This window comes from Gigantopelta aegis, chromosome 14 (assembly GCF_016097555.1).
Source record: "Gigantopelta aegis isolate Gae_Host chromosome 14, Gae_host_genome, whole genome shotgun sequence".
Classification (NCBI taxonomy): domain Eukaryota; kingdom Metazoa; phylum Mollusca; class Gastropoda; order Neomphalida; family Peltospiridae; genus Gigantopelta; species Gigantopelta aegis.
Genome location: NC_054712.1, coordinates 31,254,674 through 31,268,492, shown reverse-complemented (window position 1 = coordinate 31,268,492; position 13,819 = coordinate 31,254,674). Strand labels below are relative to the sequence as shown.

The following is a 13,819-nucleotide window of genomic DNA, read 5'->3' as shown; positions in this document are numbered from 1 at the left end:
CCCATCCATCCCATCCATCCCACAGCTGGGATAGCAACTGGTCTAGCATTTTCCAGACCGAGAGTTGCATTTTAACATGTGACATATGTCACAGCCATCATTTGAAATACTTTGAAGGAGTCGTTATACCAGTATTCATGGCGGGACGTAGCCCAGTCAGTGATAGAAACATGCATATTTTTTCACTAGTCCACCAGACAAGTACATCTACAAATCTACTTGTCCATCAATATTTTTACTTGTCTAAATAAATTGTTGGTTTTATTCAAGAGTAAGGACAATGTTTTTTATTGCTCAATGTGAAACATCATTATAATTTTTTACTTGTCCACTGGACAACCACTGAGGTACACTTTGCATGTCCCAACAGAATATCACTTGTCCGGACAAATGGATAAGTGCTTATTTCGAACACTGCCAGTGGTAAGTGCTTGTCTGAAGCGGTCGGTCTAGGATCGATCCCCGTCAGTGGACACGTTAGGCTATTTCGTGTTCTAGCCAGTTAACCACAACAGGTATGTCAGAGACAGTGGTATGTGCTATTCTGTCTGTGATATGGTGCATATAAAAGGTCCCTTGCTACTAATGGCACATTTTTATTTGGTTTCCTAAGACTGTATATAAAAATTTCTGTATGTTTGACACCAATAGCTGATGATTAATAAATTGTGCTCTACTGGTGTCATTAAACAAAACAAACTTTTTTAACTTGTAAATTAAACCCTTTGATGGGGCTAACTGCTGTAATAAATACATTCTCTGATTGTTTTTTTCTCATTCCAACCAGTGCCACAGTCGGGAAGTGCACATAAAAATGTCCTTGCTGCTAATGGAAAACTAGTTTTTTCTGAAGACTACAATTGCCAAATGTTTAACATCCAATAGCCGATGATTAACCCTTTAATGCCTGTCACAAAACTAGCATGAATTCAGAAAAACATATTGGTTTGTGAATAAATATAGCATCATTTTAAAACCCTTTTGAGGAAATTTAAAATAAATATTTCTGTTCAACATTACCTGTCCTAAAATTTATCCCCCTCCACCCCCACTATTGCTAGTAGTCTGGTCCGAACATCCCAAAAGCCAGTGGGATGGCCTAAAATTCGTCTAGTGTATGTCCCTCTAGTTCCAGTCACGTGACTGTAACTTCCTTCTTTTTTTCTTTGCTGTTCGGTTAGCTCTTTGTTTGGCTCTGATTTAATCGGAGTCCTCTATCGTTTTTTCCTATCTTTATTGATTGTGTTATGTGTGGAATATCTTCCTACATATTGTTACTACATTATTGTGTATTTATTTTGACATAATTCACTTGGTTAACAAGTGATTTTTCCAAACTTTTAATCGTTGTGTGTGCCGGTTAGCAAAGCGTGGCCACCATTTTTTAAATGACGACTTTTGTTTACCGGGATTGTACAGACTTAGATTTTTCTTTCTATTTCACAGATTGAAATTATCATGTCAGATTCTAGTTCTGTTAGAGTAGTGTCTTTGATGTAAAAAGTTTATGGTGGAGGGAGACCATCATGAACTTTGTCTGAGGTTCAGAACTCCTTGTGAAAATGACTCGAGATGTGACTTCTGTTCGGGTCTCACGTCATTGAAGTTTGCTGCCTACAAACGAGTCCTGGCTACCCGCACGAAGAACTCAGAGACATTGACAGTACCAGTGTCAGCAATCCAACCATCCATCACTGACTCGGTTGTGGAGATCTTGAAGAGACTATTGCAGCCATGATGTCTTCTACAGTCACTGCGGCTTCAATGACAGTTCCAGTGGTACCTGTTCCAGTCACCGCCCCAGCTTTCACCTGCTTCATCGATTTGTGAATTGGCTCGTCCTAAGAGTTCGATTTTGGCATCTACGGCGCATAAAGCTACAGTGACATGGGCTCCACTGGCTACACCGGTACGGCGTTCTTCCCACTCGTCTCATGAGAAATCGAAGAGTTCCTCGCATCAGAGCCGGGACCGTAGCTGTTCACCATGGATTTCCACGGGCCACACGGACCGCCGACACTGATCTCAAGCTGATACTGCTTCCAGGGTTTCCGATGAGTCCCGACAGGACCATACATGGCCCAGCTCACCACTGGCACCCAGTACTTCGATCGGCATGCTTGTGCCCGCCTACTGAGGGACTTTCCAGGTGATAACACAGTTATCCTGTTTTCAACATGCCTTTTAAGGATGTCACACTAGGCTCAGATGATGATTTGAGTCGTCTCCTGTAGAATTCTGGGATCAGGTGATCCCATCCAGTATTTCTGCCAGAAATAATTTTTTGGGTATGGCGCTATAGAATTGAATGCAACCACAGTCAACAGCTGGTATGGCGGACTCCCCCAGAAAAAAAAAAAGGGTTATGTTTAGGGTTAGGGTTTAAAAAATCATGCAGTAATGATAAGAGTAATTAATTTTATCTAAAGGTTAACTTAAAAAAAAATCTGCAAAACAATTTGGGTATGGTGCCCTACCCGTTTTACCGTCTGGCAGAAACTATGCAATCTATGGACACAGCTCAACATCGGGCGCTGTATGTGCTGTCCTACCTCGATGTGTTTCGTGCGGCGATGGCTTCCCAAGTCAAAGATGCCAAAGGTTACTCCCTCTTTAAGCAGCCTGCGAAGATATTGGCCTTCTTGACGTCTACAGTGACTTTCATGTCCACGATGCTTACGCACCAGAGACAACAGGCTTGCCTTAAGCAGTCATTGCTGAACATACTGCATAAGAAGGAGCTGTGGTCTGCACTGAAGCTGTTTGCAGGTAAGATTACGGACATCGTTGCTGCTAAAGACAAGGCTCAGCAGTCTACCGACACAGTGAAAACCTTACGGTTAATTTCTACCTTGGAGGCTACAAAGTGCAAGTTGTCTTTCCAACCCCAGAGTCAACAGAAGCGTTGGCAGGGGACCCCCTTTCATCGGCAGCCTTTTTGGCAGTTTCCAGATAGAAAGCCATGAGGTCCACCCAACCGCTCCCAGGGAAAGCCTGCCAGACGTTGACGCCAGCCGGCCAACGTTGGGCTCTTGCGAATCCACCGACCTTTGACCGCCCCGCGGTATGATTCGGACCAACGATTACCACTTGACACTTCCACTGTCAAAATATCCACTTTCGGAAGTCGACTACACCACTACTGGCGGAATTGGGAGGTCCTGTGCGATGATGTTTACGTCACGACGATATTGAGCATCTGATATCGACTGCTTCCACTCCACCCTCGACGCTATCACCTCAGGAACATTTCCACTCCAGGAGTCCGTGGACAAGTTGTTGGAGAAGGGTACAGTACGCCAGAGCCTGAGGGTTGATTTCACACCTGGATTTTACTCGGTCATCTTCCTGGTCCCAAAGAAAGATTTACCCGACCTGATGATGATTCACAACATGGCATATTTCAATGAGCATTACCTGCACCTGCCACTATCGTTCAAAGTGCGATGTCCTTACAGTAATGCAACCAGATGATTGGCTGGCATCGCTGGATTTCAAAGATGTGTACCTCCATGTTCTGATAGACACCGACCACCACAAGTACCTACGGTTGGTGCTAAAGGGCATGCATTGTGAGTGGACAGTCCTGCCCTTTGGTGTATCAGTGACACCATGGCTCTTCACCCATATAACAGCTCCAATGTCGCAATTTCTTCATCGCAGAAATATATCCTTTTACCAGTATCTCGACGACTGCCTCATGAAGTGCCAGAGCAAGACACAGCTATCTGTCCATGTAGACTTTGTCCTTCAGTTCTTATGGTGCAACCAACACTGAACCTACAGTTTATAGGAGCCTGCCTATGATCAGACTTGGGCCTGGTACAAGTACCAGCCGACTGGTGGGACAAGATTCAGTCTGTGATCACCTAGATCCTAGATGTTCTGATGTCCTTCAATGACTGGCAAAGTCTCCTGTGTCTTCTGACATCCGCTCAAGATCTGATGCTCAAAGGCCGATTACGATTGTGACGGTTCCTGAATCTGTATATCCAATTCAACAACCCCGAATTGATGATCAGTCTTCCCACTGACCTGCGGTCCAGTCTCCCAGTGGTGGCAGATTCCGTCAAATGTCTTAGACAGAGTCTCCTTGCGGCTGTTTTAAGCGACACACCATTTATTCGTTGACGCGTCACTGGAAGGCTGGGGAGCTCACATAGACAATCAGACTGTGGTCACCAGATGAAACCATTCTCCACATCAATGTGTTGGAGTTACAGGTTATCTTCAATGCAGTTCGTCATTGGCGTCAGATGTTGATTGGAGCCAGCCTCATGGTCGCCACAGACAGTATTACGGTAGCAGCATACATCAATTGGCAAGGCAGAACGCATTCCAGCAGCCTGCTTCAACTTACCTACTTACTATGCAGGCCGACACATCTCATCTGTCTGCACCTCAAGCAACAGAATGGATGATTCATCCCGAGGCATTCTGGTGGGTGTGCAACAGACTTTGGACATCCAACATCGACCTGTTTGCGACTCGCTTTGGGTTTACATGTCACTGGTGCCAGATCCGTAAGCTTTCGATATAGACGCATTGGCCCTCAGTTGGAAAACATGGACGCTTATGCGTTTCCTCGTCCAATCCTGGTTCCCAAGGTTCTGCAGAGATTCCAGCAGTCTCACTGTTGGCTCCTGCTCATTGCTCCGATGTGGCCAATCAGAGTGTGGTTTCCCAACATTATCTGGCTCGCAGATCCAAATCCTCTGGCTCTACCAGATTGGGATCATATGCTATTTCATCCCACATCGAGTTTATACCATCCTCAACCATACTTGTTTCAACTGTACATGTGGACCTTATCTCCGAGTGTTTTAAAGAAGAAAGGTGGGTTTTTTGAAGACCAGAAGCGATCCTGAAAGCCCATCGGTCATCAACGGCTGCAACTTACAATATTAGATGTCTTTGCTTCCATTGATGGTTTGTACATCAGAAAGTGAAACCTCAAACTAGTTGAGTGGAGAAGTTAGCTGACTTTTTGCTGTATCTCTGTACATCTTTGAAACTCAAGGGGTCTACCAGTCTGTGATACAGCCACAGGAACCAAGCTGTCATCTATCCCGTAGATCCATGCTATGATTAAGGGCAAGCATAAAGACGAGGTTAAATATTTCCGGCCACCGAAAGGGGACCTGAATTTTGTTTTGAGGGCCTTGTCCAGAATACCATATGAGCCTATGACATCAGCTACTTTAGAGGTATTAACGAGGAAGATGGTGTTCCTTCTGGGCTTTGCCACGGCAGCATGTGTGTTCGAGATCCATGTACTTGATGTTGACATGGTGCACTTCAAGAGGAATAAGAGTTCAGTTTCCTTGGGATTGCTGATGAACTTTGTCACCAAGAATGAGTTACCAGATCATGTGCCACGGTCTCATCCATTGTGGGTCCTGCAGATACTGAGGACTTATCATGGTGTCCTGTGCAAGCCCTGAAAGACTACATAGAGAGAACTCGGTCCTTTCGTTAGCATTGCAAGCGACTTTTTTATCTTGTGCAACCAGTCACCTTAAAGACATTACAAAGATCACGGTATCTACTTGGATTCATTCCACAATCCTGTGTTCCTATCAGGATGAGGGTCTTCCACCACCATCGGCTTCTAATCCGCATGAGTTATGTGCCCTTGCTGCCACGATGTCACTGCACTGCAATACACCTATTAACCATATGTTAACTGGGTGTTTTTGTTGCACTTGTAGTTGACTTACGCATCACAGACACATGATTGTCAGGTTAACTATACGTCACAGTCTAATCGATTTCCATCATGTAGTTTTTCATTGGTTGTATGGCATTGGTGACCTGTCATCACCTAGGAGCAGCCAGTCATATGTCTTGAAATTGATAACACACGTACATGTGTTAATAACCATGTGTCACCAAAAATAACACATGGTGTTCTCACCAATGGGTGTGTAAGAAAAACTATGCAGGCATTCTGCCAGAAAATAATTTTAGGTTACTTAATAAAAAACAAAACAGACCATATGTGCTTCTATTAAGTGGTTATGGGTTTAAAATCTTTTGAAATGGGACACTGCATTTCATGTACGTTGACAAATTTTAAACAACAGTTCCCTTTCTAATAATATTTCTAAAAATTGTAAATTGTATTTTTATTAATTTCCAGGGACCTAATTCACAAGTTTGCAATCTCACAGTGCAATGCTAAAAAACTTGCAAAGAGGATGCTTTGTTGTCTAGCAGATCCTAAGAGAGCTTTGTGAATTAGGCCCCTGGGCCCCGTTCCACGAAGCGATCTTAGCACCAAAATCACCTTAAACACATACAGTAATCATGTACTTAAGATAATCTTAGTGCTAAGATCACTTCGTGGAACAGGGCCCTGGACTTTAGGTTACCTAATTTTACCCTTCGTACCTTCTGGCAGAAACCTTGCTAGGGTCTCTCACTTTAAATAAATAGTGCCATAATTTTCTGTCTTCCAGATTCAGACGGTGTCCCGAGGAAGAGTTCTCTGGAATCATGGGTTAAACAGCAGAAGTTCACGGTGTTTCCTAAAGTTTCTGGAGGGGGAATAAACGAGATGGCTGACTCTGGGAAATACTTGGTCATTGTTGCAGTGGATGAAAACGCAAACAACAAGGATGATGGACAAAGGTTAGTAACACAGTTTTAAATCAGAACAGTTGTAAATCGGAGCAGTTCCACGATTTGTTTTGTTTTTTGTTTTTTAGGGGGTGGGTATTTGAGAGTGTGGCACTTAAATTGTTTATACCTGTTAATCATTTTAATAGGGACTATCCTGAATTTTTAACCCTAGAAAGGCTTCAGTTTGTTTCTTCCTTCCTGCTCCTGGCAGGGAGGCCACACGATGCCCCTACGATGCCCGTAAGATTGATGGCCCGAAAAAATATGTCAGCGCGTAGGGTCCCCGTAAACACACCATATCTAATGTGACCATGGCAAAGATTTTTGGGAGAACCCTACGATTCTTTCCCAATGTCACGTATGACGCCGTACGGTTACCCCCAACCGCACGGCGACCAGTGCATTTGTGACTGAAATATTGTGCCCTGCAACTTAATACAAATAATAACATGTAAATACATGTACACACAATGAGTTTTTGTTGCAACACTGCTGTTTGTCACCATCACTTTCAAGGGCCATAAGAGAAATTGGAAATACATGTGGATAGTTTTAAAACTTTTTGTACTTTTATATTTTGTTTGATGGGTATGTTTTTTTGTTTGCTTTTGATATAACTTCAAAGGTAAGTGGTTTCTTCAGCAAGAAGTTCTGGTGTGAAGTGACACGTGACAGACGGTTTTAGACTGGTACATGCTATACTTGCCCATTATGTATGACCTCTGGGCTTAAAGGGACAGACCCTGGTGTGAAGTGACACGTGACAGACGGTTTTAGACTGGTACACGCTATACTTGCCCATTATGTATGACCTCTGGGCTTAAAGGGACAGACCCTGGTGTGAAGTGACACGTGACAGACGGTTTTAGACTGGTACATGCTATACTTGCCCATTATGTATGACTTCTGGGCTTAAAGGGACAGACCCTGGTGTGAAGTGACACGTGACAGACGGTTTTAGACTGGTACAAGCTATACTTGCCCATTATGTATGACCTCTGGGCTTAAAGGGACAGACCCTGGTGTGAAGTGACACGTGACAGACGGTTTTAGACTGGTACAAGCTATACTTGCCCATTATGTATGACCTCTGGGCTTAAAGGGACAGACCCTGGTGTGAAGTGACACGTGACAGACGGTTTTAGACTGGTACAAGCTATACTTGCCCATTATGTATGACCTCTGGGCTTAAAGGGACAGACTCTGGTGTGAAGTGACACGTGACAGACGGTTTTAGACTGGTACAAGCTATACTTGCCCATTATGTATGACCTCTGGGCTTAAAGGGACAGACCCTGGTGTGAAGTGACACGTGACAGACGGTTTTAGACTGGTACAAGCTATACTTGCCCATTATGTATGACCTCTGGGCTTAAAGGGACAGACCCTGGTGTGAAGTGACACGTGACAGACGGTTTTAGACTGGTACAAGCTATACTTGCCCATTATGTATGACCTCTGGGCTTAAAGGGACAGACCCTGGTGTGAAGTGACACGTGACAGACGGTTTTAGACTGGTACACGCTATACTTGCCCATTATGTATGACCTCTGGGCTTAAAGGAACAGACCCTGGTGTGAAGTGACACGTGACAGACGGTTTTAGACTGGTACAAGCTATACTTGCCTATTATGTATGACTTCTGGGCTTAAAGGGACAGACCCTGGTGTGAAGTGACACGTGACAGACAGTTTTAGACTGTTACACGCTATACTTGCCCATTATGTATGACCTCTGGGCTTAAAGGGACAGACTCTGGTGTGAAGTGACACGTGACAGACGGTTTTAGACTGGTACAAGCTATACTTGCCCATTATGTATGACCTCTGGGCTTAAAGGGACAGACCCTGGTGTGAAGTGACACGTGACAGACGGTTTTAGACTGGTACAAGCTATACTTGCCCATTATGTATGACCTCTGGTCTTAAAGGGACAGACCCTGGTGTGAAGTGACACGTGACAGACGGTTTTAGACTGGTACAAGCTATACTTGCCCATTATGTATGACCTCTGGTCTTAAAGGGACAGACCCTGGTGTGAAGTGACACGTGACAGACGGTTTTAGACTGGTACAAGCTATACTTGCCCATTATGTATGACTTCTGGGCTTAAAGGGACAGACCCTGGTGTGAAGTGACACGTGACAGACGGTTTTAGACTGGTACAAGCTATACTTGCCCATTATGTATGACCTCTGGTCTTAAAGGGACAGACCCTGGTGTGAAGTGACACGTGACAGACGGTTTTAGACTGGTACAAGCTATACTTGCCCATTATGTATGACCTCTGGGCTTAAAGGGACAGACCCTGGTGTGAAGTGACACGTGACAGACGGTTTTAGACTGGTACAAGCTATACTTGCCCATTATGTATGACCTCTGGGCTTAAAGGGACAGACCCTGGTGTGAAGTGACACGTGACAGACGGTTTTAGACTGGTACAAGCTATACTTGCCCATTATGTATGACCTCTGGGCTTAAAGGGACAGACCCTGGTGTGAAGTGACACGTGACAGACGGTTTTAGACTGGTACAAGCTATACTTGCCCATTATGTATGACCTCTGGGCTTAAAGGGACAGACCCTGGTGTGAAGTGACACGTGACAGACGGTTTTAGACTGGTACAAGCTATACTTGCCCATTATGTGTGACCTCTGGGCTTAAAGGGACAGACCCTGGTGTGAAGTGACACGTGACAGACGGTTTTAGACTGGTACAAGCTATACTTGCCAATTATGTGTGACCTCTGGGCTTAAAGGGACAGACCCTGGTGTGAAGTGACACGTGACAGACGGTTTTAGACTGGTACACGCTATACTTGCCCATTATGTATGACCTCTGGGCTTAAAGGGACAGACCCTGGTGTGAAGTGACACGTGACAGACGGTTTTAGACTGGTACAAGCTATACTTGCCCATTATGTATGACCTCTGGGCTTAAAGGGACAGACCCTGGTGTGAAGTGACACGTGACAGACGGTTTTAGACTGGTACAAGCTATACTTGCCCATTATGTATGACCTCTGGGCTTAAAGGGACAGACCCTGGTGTGAAGTGACACGTGACAGACGGTTTTAGACTGGTACACGCTATACTTGCCCATTATGTATGACCTCTGGGCTTAAAGGGACAGACCCTGGTGTGAAGTGACACGTGACAGACGGTTTTAGACTGGTACAAGCTATACTTGCCTATTATGTATGACTTCTGGGCTTAAAGGGACAGACCCTGGTGTGAAGTGACACGTGACAGACAGTTTTAGACTGTTACACGCTATACTTGCCCATTATGTATGACCTCTGGGCTTAAAGGGACAGACTCTGGTGTGAAGTGACACGTGACAGACGGTTTTAGACTGGTACAAGCTATACTTGCCCATTATGTATGACCTCTGGGCTTAAAGGGACAGACCCTGGTGTGAAGTGACACGTGACAGACGGTTTTAGACTGGTACAAGCTATACTTGCCCATTATGTATGACCTCTGGTCTTAAAGGGACAGACCCTGGTGTGAAGTGACACGTGACAGACGGTTTTAGACTGGTACAAGCTATACTTGCCCATTATGTATGACCTCTGGTCTTAAAGGGACAGACCCTGGTGTGAAGTGACACGTGACAGACGGTTTTAGACTGGTACAAGCTATACTTGCCCATTATGTATGACTTCTGGGCTTAAAGGGACAGACCCTGGTGTGAAGTGACACGTGACAGACGGTTTTAGACTGGTACAAGCTATACTTGCCCATTATGTATGACCTCTGGTCTTAAAGGGACAGACCCTGGTGTGAAGTGACACGTGACAGACGGTTTTAGACTGGTACAAGCTATACTTGCCCATTATGTATGACCTCTGGGCTTAAAGGGACAGACCCTGGTGTGAAGTGACACGTGACAGACGGTTTTAGACTGGTACAAGCTATACTTGCCCATTATGTATGACCTCTGGGCTTAAAGGGACAGACCCTGGTGTGAAGTGACACGTGACAGACGGTTTTAGACTGGTACAAGCTATACTTGCCCATTATGTATGACCTCTGGGCTTAAAGGGACAGACCCTGGTGTGAAGTGACACGTGACAGACGGTTTTAGACTGGTACAAGCTATACTTGCCCATTATGTATGACCTCTGGGCTTAAAGGGACAGACCCTGGTGTGAAGTGACACGTGACAGACGGTTTTAGACTGGTACAAGCTATACTTGCCCATTATGTGTGACCTCTGGGCTTAAAGGGACAGACCCTGGTGTGAAGTGACACGTGACAGACGGTTTTAGACTGGTACAAGCTATACTTGCCAATTATGTGTGACCTCTGGGCTTAAAGGGACAGACCCTGGTGTGAAGTGACACGTGACAGACGGTTTTAGACTGGTACACGCTATACTTGCCCATTATGTATGACCTCTGGGCTTAAAGGGACAGACCCTGGTGTGAAGTGACACGTGACAGACGGTTTTAGACTGGTACAAGCTATACTTGCCCATTATGTATGACCTCTGGGCTTAAAGGGACAGACCCTGGTGTGAAGTGACACGTGACAGACGGTTTTAGACTGGTACAAGCTATACTTGCCCATTATGTATGACCTCTGGGCTTAAAGGGACAGACCCTGGTGTGAAGTGACACGTGACAGACGGTTTTAGACTGGTACAAGCTATACTTGCCCATTATGTATGACTTCTGGTCTTAAAGGGACAGACCCTAGTTTCAGCCCACGGAAATCCACACAAAGTTTAGTTAATCTACAAACCTGTAACACATTTGGATAAAGTTACAATTTAGTGAAACGTGAGTCTGTCACTTTGAAACGGTGAAATACCCTCTAAATATAGACCAAAACTCGACTCCATAACTGTTATTTCTCAGACGCACATGCGTTTTTAAAAATATGAGAAATGCATTTTGTGATATTAAAAACACCAGAATGACCAAAAACACTTTGAATGTACGGAAATGGATAATCTAAACAATAAAATCTAAGTAAAATATGATTTCAGTTATGAAAAACGGCTCTAATAGTCAAAAATATGTCTTAGTGCTTAAAAACTAGGATATATCCCTTTTAAATGGTATTGAGATTTTCTATGTACAGTTTTGGAGATAACATGAGTCGGAGGGCTTGTGTCAAGATACATACATAAATGTTTTATAATTTCTGCTTCTTGTTTTTTTGGGGTGTGGGGGGGGGGGATGGTGGGTGGATGAGTGTATTTTTCTAAATATGTCCTCAGTCTGTGTAGGTTATGTGGCACAGGGCGAGATTGCTGTCTGTACCACAGACAATTATTACTTATATTAATTTTGTTTTGTTATAGATATTCCTGAATTAACAATATTTCATTACAGAATATATTTGTTATATAATAATCTACCTGAATTAATTAGTGTTTTGATTTTAATTATAATTAATATTTTTAAAAATGAACACTTACATGAAATACAGTTTCCTTTCAAGTATAGTTTTATTTTATTCCATAGACTATATTAATCTTGGTAATAATATTAGTCTTGTTAATGGGTTTTTAACTGTTTCGAAGAATATTTTATTTGATCAAACATGCCTGATGTAGTGTTTTCCCTAGAAGTTTGGCAAGGCATGGTAGACAAAACACTTTGGGGGCATTTTCACCATTTTTAGGGCACTTTGTTTTGCAGTAAAGACAACAAAAAAAAAAATGGAAATAAACATAAATGTAATTAATGTTGTTGCTTTAATAAATGAATGGCAAAATATATAACAGAGATATTCTGTTAATTAATAATAAAAATTTTTTTTAGTGTTTCATCAAGGCAATTTTAGAATTAATTATTGAAAAAGGCTTTTTAATGTCAGTGCAGCATGGCACAGGTTAAGGCAAGATTGATTATAAACATATTTTATTGTACAAAGAACAAAAGAATTGGGCACAAGTTTGACAACTTACGAGGCCCTCTTCTATATTCATACAATATACTTGGCGACCTATATTACATAGCTGTAAATATAAACTACATGTATACATTCAATGATAACCAGTGGAAGGAAATGTATTGTATACAAAAGAATGTGAAGGAAAGAAAAACAAATATGATACAAAAGATTACACAAATAGTACATCACGTGCAGTTAAATTCGCTATCACATTTACAAATAATCCTTATGAGGTTTTTTTAATATATATTTGAACATAAGTAAATATTTCTTTATTATTGGCATTATTCGCTTAATGTGCTTCTACCATATAACAGTAATTATAAATCTATTGTTTGAAAAAGCTGTAAGGAATTACATAGAATCCGTCTCTGTTGTTCATATTGTTTACATTGTAGGAAAAAATGGATATTGTTTTCTAATCTGTATCCACAGTTACATGAAGGGTCTGTGGTAAGTCCACATCTGTACAAATCGGCGTTCAAAGGGCTACATCCATGTCGTAATCTAGTATGCAATATATTTTCTATTCTTTTTCCACAGGAAAAATAATATGGAACTTTATTTACCATTGGTGTTACTGCTTTTTTGAAAGACGATATTGTTTCACACTTTTTAATTGTTGGGCTTAAATTATTCCATAAATCAATTGCTGAATAAATAAATGATGATTTTAATAAGCAGGTTCTAGCAAAAGGTGTAGATATGTCCTAGACAAGATGCTGCTAGACTATTGAGGCATGGTGCTGCACCATGCTAAAACCAGCTAGGGAAAACACTACGTGATGTGATGAACGAAAAAACTCTCTATAGCCTGAGTAGTCAAGAATCCTTTTAAAATTGCTTACAACTGAGTTAACTGGAGCAGTTGAGCATTTTGCCATTGTGGGCCACTGGCATCCAGAGACAGGACTCGGGATAGACATGCTCGAAACCTTTGTGGTATAGAAACATGAAAAAACCTTCAAGTGAAGTCATTTCAAGTGGTACTGACCAACATGATTTATTGTTTCCTGTTTAGAGAAGTGATGATATTTCATTGTAACGCCTGTTTTGTATAGAAAAAGCCATGCACATCAATCAGTTGCTGTTATTTTATATTTTTCTGATGTAGTGCTTCAGCATCAGTGAATATGGAGCAGTCCGTTATTAACAAATGAATAGTATTCTGATATTTCTAAAGAATAATTTACCTTGGCAGTGTATTGTGGTTGAGATACTGGAGTTAAGGCTGGTAGTCACTGGGTTTGCGGTGTATAGTGGTTAAGTCACCGGACTTAAAGGTA

General features: G+C 42.6%; 1 protein-coding gene across 1 annotated transcript in view; it reads left to right on the top strand.

Moving 5' to 3' along the window:
* The window catches only part of LOC121388103 (protein disulfide-isomerase TMX3-like), a 122,795-nt gene that overhangs the window by 19,310 nt on the left and 89,666 nt on the right, over positions 1-13,819 (top strand). The window contains exon 9 of the mRNA XM_041519322.1: positions 6,462-6,633. Within this exon, the coding sequence (XP_041375256.1) occupies positions 6,462-6,633 (172 nt within the window). The remainder of the gene's footprint in view (positions 1-6,461; positions 6,634-13,819) is intronic.